This window comes from Erpetoichthys calabaricus, chromosome 6 (assembly GCF_900747795.2).
Source record: "Erpetoichthys calabaricus chromosome 6, fErpCal1.3, whole genome shotgun sequence".
In the NCBI taxonomy this organism is placed as follows: domain Eukaryota; kingdom Metazoa; phylum Chordata; class Cladistia; order Polypteriformes; family Polypteridae; genus Erpetoichthys; species Erpetoichthys calabaricus.
Genome location: NC_041399.2, coordinates 199520894 through 199530215, shown reverse-complemented (window position 1 = coordinate 199530215; position 9322 = coordinate 199520894). Strand labels below are relative to the sequence as shown.

The window sequence follows — 9322 nt, the reverse complement described above, 5'->3', positions numbered from 1 at the left end:
ACTATATAAAATGGACAGTTAGATAGGAAAGGCACTATATGATAGATAGATAGATAGATACTATATAAAATGGACAGTTAGATAGGAATGGCACTATATGATAGATACAGTAGATAGATAGATATACTATATAAAATGGAATGTTAGATAGGAATGGCACTATATGATAGATAGATAGATAGATAGATAGATAGATAGATAGATAGATAGATAGATAGATAGATAGATAGATAGATACTATATAAAATGGACAGTTAGATTGGAAAGGCACTATATGATAGATAGATAGATAGATAGATAGATAGATAGATAGATAGATAGATAGATAGATACTATATAAAATGGACAGTTACATAGGAAAGGCACTATATGATAGATACAGTAGATAGATAGATAGATATACTATATAAAATGCAATGTTAGATAGGAATGGCACTATATGATAGATAGATAGATAGATAGATAGATAGATAGATAGATAGATAGATAGATACTATATAAAATGGACAGTTAGATTGGAAAGGCACTATATGATAGATAGATAGATAGATAGATAGATAGATAGATAGATAGATAGATAGATACTATATAAAATGGACAGTTAGATTGGAAAGGCACTATATGATAGATAGATAGATAGATAGATAGATAGATAGATAGATAGATAGATACTATATAAAATGGACAGTTAGATAGGAAAGGCACTATATGATAGATAGATAGATAGATAGATAGATAGATAGATAGATACTATATAAAATGGACAGTTAGATTGGAAAGGCACTATACGATAGATAGATAGATAGATAGATAGATAGATAGATAGATAGATAGATACTATATAAAATGGACAGTTAGATAGGAAAGGCACTATATGATAGATACAGTAGATAGATAGATAGATATACTATATAAAATGGAATGTTAGATAGGAATGGCACTATATGATAGATAGATAGATAGATAGATAGATAGATAGATAGATAGATAGATAGATAGATAGATAGATACTGTAGATAGATACTATATAAAATGGACAGTTAGATTGGAAAGGCACTATATGATAGATAGATAGATAGATAGATAGATAGATAGATAGATAGATAGATAGATAGATAGATAGATACTATATAAAATGGACAGTTAGATAGGAAAGGCACTATATGATAGATAGATAGATAGATTGATAGATACTATATAAAATGGACAGTTAGATAGGAATGGCACTATATGATAGATAGATAGATAGATAGATAGATAGATAGATAGATAGATAGATACTATATAAAATGGACAGTTAGATAGGAAAGGCACTATATGATAGATAGATAGATAGATACTATATAAAATGGACAGTTAGATAGGAATGGCACTATATGATAGATACAGTAGATAGATAGATATACTATATAAAATGGAATGTTAGATAGGAATGGCACTATATGATAGATAGATAGATAGATAGGTAGATAGATAGATAGATAGATAGATAGATAGATAGATAGATAGATAGATACTATATAAAATGGACAGTTAGATTGGAAAGGCACTATATGATAGATAGATAGATAGATAGATAGATAGATAGATAGATAGATAGATAGATAGATAGATAGATACTATATAAAATGGACAGTTACATAGGAAAGGCACTATATGATAGATACAGTAGATAGATAGATAGATATACTATATAAAATGCAATGTTAGATAGGAATGGCACTATATGATAGATAGATAGATAGATAGATAGATAGATAGATAGATAGATACTATATAAAATGGACAGTTAGATTGGAAAGGCACTATATGATAGATAGATAGATAGATAGATAGATAGATAGATAGATACTATATAAAATGGACAGTTAGATTGGAAAGGCACTATATGATAGATAGATAGATAGATAGATAGATAGATAGATAGATAGATAGATAGATAGATAGATAGATAGATAGATACTATATAAAATGGACAGTTAGATAGGAAAGGCACTATATGATAGATAGATAGATAGATACTATATAAAATGGACAGTTAGATAGGAATGGCACTATATGATAGATACAGTAGATAGATAGATAAACTATATAAAATGGAATGTTAGATAGGAATGGCACTATATGATAGATAGATAGATAGATAGATAGATAGATAGATAGATAGATAGATAGATAGATAGATAGATACTATATAAAATGGACAGTTAGATTGGAAAGGCACAATATGATAGATAGATAGATAGATAGATAGATAGATAGATAGATAGATAGATAGATAGATAGATACTATATAAAATGGACAGTTAGATTGGAAAGGCACTATACGATAGATAGATAGATAGATAGATAGATAGATAGATAGATAGATACTATATAAAATGGACAGTTAGATAGGAAAGACACTATATGATAGATACAGTAGATAGATAGATAGATATACTATATAAAATGGAATGTTAGATAGGAAGGGCACTATATGATAGATAGATAGATAGATAGATAGATAGATAGATAGATAGATAGATAGATAGATAGATAGATAGATAGATACTATATAAAATGGACAGTTAGATTGGAAAGGCACTATACTGTATGATAGATAGATAGATAGATAAATAGATAGATAGATAATGTGAAAGGCACTCTATAATAGATAGATAGGATTGGAGTTGGGGACCCCTGATGTAGAAGGGTCTTTTGGTAACCAAAAATGGTTCCCCTATGACATCACTCTGAAGAGCCGCACTAGCACCTTCATTTTTAAGAGTGTAGTAGGATACTAACAGACCGGCCTAGCAATGGGGGGTCATTTAGCTGGGTGAGGCCCCCACAAATATCAAGTCAAACCCCCTGATCCCACGCAGCCAAACACTGTTGCATATACCGGTTTACTTCGGATTTTTGGGACTTTATCACACTATTCCCCACCAAGTATTTCAGACACCTCTTACCATTTTGGGGGTGCTAATACAGAATTTGAATTCATAATTTTTAATCAATACACAAACATTTTTACTATCTGATACAAGTGTATAGTTATATGAAGTTATGACAATCAATTATTAAACATAAGGATAAGAATTGAATGTAACTAAAGGGTTATTGAAATGTCATTTTAAGCTCAGACACTGTGGACAGTAGGGGGCGCTCGAGTTTCCCAAACCCAACACAGCAGACACAGGGCGCAAGTTAAAAGCACATGTGACAGACGTGAAAGGGTCTGGAGAAGCCGTGGAGAACGTTATGCTGCCAGTAACATCGTTCAGCATGACTGCTTTGGTGGTGGGTCAGTGATGGTTTGGGGAGGCATATCCATGGAGGGACGCACAGACCTCTACAGACTAGACAATGGCACCTTGACTGCCATTAGGTATTGGGATTAAATCCTTGGACCCATTATCAGACTCTATGCTGGTGCAGTGGCTCCTGGGTTCCTCCTGGTGGATGACAATGCCCGGCCTCATGTGGCGAGAGAATGCAGGCAGTTCATGGAGGATGAAGGAATTGATCCCATTGACTGGCCCCCACGCTCACTCGCCTGACCTCAATCCAATAGAACACCTCTGGGTGGGACATTATGTTTCGGTCCATTCGACGCCTCAGACTGTCCACGAGCTCAGTGATGCCCTGGTCCATATCTGGTGGAGATCCCCCAGGACAGGATGTTGCCAGGTATGCATACAAGGACATGGGGGTCATACAAACTACTGAGTACAGTTTGGAGTTGCTGTGATGAAATGTCGGCAAAATGGACTCGCCTACCACATCATTATTTCACTTTGATTTTTGGGGTGTCTTTGAATTCAGCCTTCTGTATGTTGATTATTTTCATTTCCATCAAACGGTGTGCCATCTTTTTGTTCCAAACACATTACCATATCAGTCCATAGCAGTAGAAACAGCCAGCAGGATTTTATTTCCCCATTGAGATCTGATGTGTTTTCACAGTGTGCCTTTCATTTTTTGGAGCAGTTTATATTTACTGGATGAATGTAAATGGAACCTTAATTACCCTCCATTGCACATGCAGGGAGAGTCCTTTTAAAATCAGGAACCCATTGGTGTTTCCCAAATTTGTTATCCATTCCCAGTTATTTATGGAGCCTGTTCTGGAGCCAAAATAAATAAAGATCTTTTCTGGAAATTCATGGACACTCTTAAAAATAAATGTGCCAGAGTTGTTCTTCAGAGTGATGGCACAGGGAGACCATTTTTGGTTCCCAAAAGACCCTTCCATGTGAAGGTTCCAGAAAGAACCTTCACCTGTTTAGATCCATAACAGCCTCCATACGCTCTTAAAAACGATGCAACCTGGATGGTACTTTATGATTCTTTGTTGGGTTGTGTGGATCCTCATAGAACTTTTGCTTCACAAAGCTCCATTTCATTCTGGGACGGGTTCTTGCATGTGAAATTGGTTCTTTGGGCTGGGGAAAAAGTTCCTAATATGTAGAAAAATGTGGACATGAGCTTCAGTAGGCTTTGTGCCCTCGGGACCAAGTTACCTGAACTATTCTCTAACATTTCAGTAATTATTATCACTCTGACGCTGATCTTTCTGATCATACAGGTCCTCACGATAGCAATTGAAGAGAAGAATTCCTAATTAATTGCAGAATGTCGGTATTTGAGGGTTCCTCTCGAGTGCCTCTTTCTCTTGGACGATTTGGCTCAAAAGCTAATCAGCACATCGTCATCTCATAACAGGCTTAAGTTTCGAGTTTCATATTTTACCGTCCACCCGTTTTAGCTGTAAACCGTCCTCAACAAACTGTGACACACACACACACACCCATCATCAAGATTTCGAAGTTTTCAGTATTGGGGACCGTTGAGATCCATCGAGAACCGGAGATCAAAATTTTTGTCGAATCTAAAGCTTTCGCTCCTTCCCCATAGGCGATAGGTTATGGTGAGGGAGGGCGCAGAGTAAAAACACTGAAATCTGTAATGTATGGTGGGCTGCAGGACACTAGCAGATTAAGAATGCCTGGAGCTCGCCTGTGTGACTGGACATGTGCAGCAAGACTCCTTTTAAAATCAGGACCCCTCGGTATTTCACTAATCCGTTACCATCTAGTCCTGGTTATTTACTCTATAGAGCTTGTTATGGATCCAAGTAAATAAGAGGTTTGGACCCCTCATGCAGATGGGTCTTTTGGGTACCAAAAATGATTCCCCCCCTACCATGGCATCGCTCTGAAGTACCACTCTGGCACCTTTCCGATTGAGATCATTAATGTTAGGTAGAATGCCCAGTGGGGACTGGGTGGTCTCATGGCCTTGAAACCCCTGGAGTGTTTTTTTTTTGCTTTTTCTGTCTTCCTGCCCATCTGAACTTACTTTATTCTTTGTTACTAAGTATTGCCTAATCTTATTTTTATATTTTGTCTTTTTTCTCTTTCTTCATCCTGTAATTTAAAGCTACATCATTTGTATGAAAATCCATCCATCCATCCATTATCCAATCCGCTATATCCCAACTACAGGGTCATGGGGGTCTGCTGGAGCCAATCCCAGCCAACACAGGGCACAAGGCAGGAAACAAACCCCGGGCAGGGTGCCAGCTCACCGCAAGGCACACACACACACACCCTCCATGGACAATTTAGGATCGCCAATGCACCTAACCTGCATGTCTTTGGACTGTGGGAGGAAACCCACGCAGACACGGGGAGAACATGCAAACTCCACGCTTTGAGGACACGGGAAGCGAACCCGGGTCTCTTAACTGCGAGGCAGCAGCGATACCCACTGCGCCACCATTGTATGAAAATGTGCTATAGAAATAAATGTTGATGCTGTTGCTATTGTTCTTTTTGAGAGGGTACAGTAAATAACCAAAGGTAGAAGATTTGTGAAATGCTGGTGGGTCTCGATTTTAGAAGGACTCTAAATGTTCAGTAACATGGCCCAAGTGCAGGTTTTCTCAATCTGTTAGCATCCTTATAGATAAAGGTGACAGAGTGGCTCTTCAGAGCGATGTCATAGAGTGCTCATTTTTGGTTCCCAGAAGACCCATCCAGAAGAAGGTTCCGGAAAGAACTTTTATTAATTTAGATCTGTAACAGGCTCCTTAGTGTATAACCTGAATAGTAACAGATTTGTGACACACTCGTGACTTAAAAAGGACTCTCGCTACATACATCCAATCACACAGGCTAACTCCATGTTTTCTTAATCTGTTAGTGTCCTGCAGCCCACCATACATTCAAGATTTCATTTTTTTTTTCTTTTCTTTTTTGGAAGTTTTTCAAAGTTCAAAGAACCGACTTCATATTTGAAGAGCCCTTCCCAGAATGAAATGGTGCTTTGTCAAATAATGGATGTATGAGGAACCACACAGCCCAGTAAGGAACCATATGGTGCCACCTGCATTCTTGAGAGTGTATGGTAGCCCATCATGCCTTAAAGAGTTCAGTTTTCATCTAAATATTTCAAAGCAGAAAGACGCCATCCCAGAATGAAATGGCGCTCTGTCAAGCAATCGTTGAGGATCCACACAACCCAGTAAAGAACCACAAAGTGCCATTAAAGAACCAGTACTTATAAGAATGTAGGGAGCTTTGGGGGTCCGAAACTGGTTCATCTTATGAAGAGCCGTGTTGGCCTGTTATTTTTAAGATTGCACACTTCGTCAAGCATGGGCAGTTTAGGCCTGCCAGTTATCCCAGCAGCCTCTATTTTGACAGAACGTCCTCCATGGATAAAGCCCTGGCACACACACTGCGATCAGGACAGTTTATTCATGCCACTTAATCTGACAAGTGCTGTGGAGTCCCCTGGGAGAACATGCCTGGCATGAGGTCCAAGGGCATATGCTAAGTCAACTTGTGGCCCCAGTAATGAACTCCATTTTGTTTTTTCAATATTAGCGCAGCCACTGAGAGGAGAGGACAGGACGGGACGGGACGCCCAGGCATGCATCGAAAAACGATCGATACTTTTTGTAATGACAAATGATTATGCAGTTGGTTTAAAAACACGAGAAGTTTCCCTGAAGTTATTATGAACGGTATAAAGAAACCATTTTAAGAATTACCAGGTCAAATATGCACGATTCGCGATTGACGAAAGCCTGGAAGCAACCATGGACGGGATGCCAATATATATATAGAATTCTGAAAAGTAGCGTATTTAATTTGGTTTAAGAACTAAACCGAACCGTCACGTGATCAGACCCGTCATTTACGCACATTTTAATAGGATGCATAGCTGTTTCTAACACATCACTTGATGTCCTTGCGATAATTAGAGTCGACTGGAAGCCTTACCGAAATACTCAGATATGATCCGAAGTCAGCGCAGCGGCACTTTATTCGTCGGCTTCTGGAAGATCAAACAACTGGCGACCAGTACAAACCAGTTCCGGGGACTGGTAACCAGCACGAGCTTGATGGCCACCAGGTCATGTCATCCACGCGATGGGAATCCGCGGGGACTGTTCGTCATTTATCATTTCTGTACGGAGCGAAGTAAAAAAAAAATGACGATGACGTCTCCTTATAAATGATCAAGCACCACATTAGCATTTGACGGTTTAAGGTAAATCTGCCTTTTACGTTCTTGTAATTTCGATCAGCGGGAGGCGAGTGCTCGTGCAGAGCCTGTGCTGCCTGCTCCTCGGAGGGGTATCCATCCAGCCGAAACTCCTCCCTTTCGCCTGCCGGGCTTGTCTTCCTTTCATGCGGAGTTTGCAAAGCTCCTCTGGAAAGCCACACGCAAATAAAGAGCCGGCGACGCGTGCGACAGACGCGCAGGGACAAAAACACAAGGAAGCTTCGGAAGAATCGGAGGCTGCGGCGGCGCAGTAAGGAGCTGCTAGACCGGCACCGCGCACCCTCCCGAAACGCCCGGTGTGACTAAATAAGGAGACAGAATACAATAAAACAAACCAGCGTTCCCCCTTTCTGTTCCCCGTCGAAGTTGCCTTCTTGGAGCGGCTAGCGAAGAAGAAGAAAGGATTCGGTCTCCCCCTCCGCTTGACAAAGAACCGCGTCCGTCGTTAAGGAGCGCCGCGCTACTTTCTAGCTTTTATTGGGTGAAGAAGGAATTTAAAATTGATCTGGAAGAAAAAGGAGGAGGAGGAGGATAGATAAACGGGGTGAGGAGCGTGCGCTTGTGTTTGGAAGTAACCCCACGGTAGGGGGCACGTGAGACTGTCCTGCAGGACAATGACGATCAGGGCAAGGCAGGGTAAAGCATAGGAGGCAGTTTCCCAATAAAGATTGCCTTTTTGGGCTGTACAAAAAAAAAAAAGGCCTCTTTGGGGGAACTTGCGCGTGTCCACTTTTTTTTTTTTACACTCAGAAAGTCTCGAATCGGACATAAACAAATTCGCTTTCGGGATGAAGAGGGGATGCTGCAAAAGAAGCAGAGGTGGCAGGAACACCGGCAGGCACCTGCGGGGACCACCCAGGTACCGATCGGCGTAACACTGTTCACAGGGCGGCACCTGCGGAAACGCAATAGCGACACCTGACGAGGCGGCTTCACCTGTGTAGTCTGAAACCGGGCGAAATCAAAGAGCACCGCCATTCAGGATTAAAAAAGACGATGTGACGGCAGAGGCGGCATCGCACAGGTGCGGCGAAGAGATTAGGCAAATCAGAGCGCCTGGTTGGTCATTCCCATCCACCCACTTGTACTCGTTGCACGCAGAAACAAAGGTTCAGTCATGACAAGCACCTGGACGTGAGCAGGCCTCTCGATCACCCCTGCCATGGCTCTCCCCGACCTCCGCCGCCTCTGACACTCCTGGGGGGGCTCTGAGAGCTGATTTGGAGACGAAAGTTTTATAAAACTAATCCTGGTGGCACCTGACAGTGGATTATCAATCTCATCCTTCAAAATCCAAAGCAGCGAGAAAGACAGGAACTCGTGAAAATACAAGGAGCAAAAGCCCAATTCGAAATTCGGACCTCATCGGCACTGTAGCGGCTTCAGGTGACTGGAAAGATGCCGGTCCGCAGAGGACACGTAGCGCCCCAAAACACCTTCCTCGACACCATCATCCGCAAGTTTGACGGCCAGAGTGAGTACTGATCTGTCTTTATGTCGGGCCTTTCGTATCTGGATTCTAGAAGGTCTTCAACATAAAAATAAAAGTTTATAGTACCACTGAAGTTATAGTCCCATGAGCTAGCTAGGCGGCATTTGTCCATCCATTCGTCTTTTATATTCTAATTATCAATCTAGCTCTCTATCTATTATATAGTGCCTTTCACTTTCACTTTTAAAAATAAAAGTTTATAGTACCACTGAAGTTATAGTCCCATGAGCTAGCTAGGCGGCATTTGTCCATCCATTCATCTTTTAT

The 9322-nt window shown here is 40.5% G+C and overlaps 1 protein-coding gene across 1 annotated transcript in view; it reads left to right on the top strand.

Annotated features, from left to right (window-relative positions):
- Nucleotides 1–7470: 7470 nt before the first annotated feature.
- Nucleotides 7471–9322, top strand: part of kcnh2b (potassium voltage-gated channel, subfamily H (eag-related), member 2b) — a 596487-nt gene continuing 594635 nt past the window's right edge. Inside the window, exon 1 of the mRNA XM_051928961.1 lies at nucleotides 7471–9037. Coding sequence (XP_051784921.1) covers nucleotides 8962–9037 — 76 coding nt within the window. The 5' untranslated portion in view covers nucleotides 7471–8961. The remainder of the gene's footprint in view (nucleotides 9038–9322) is intronic.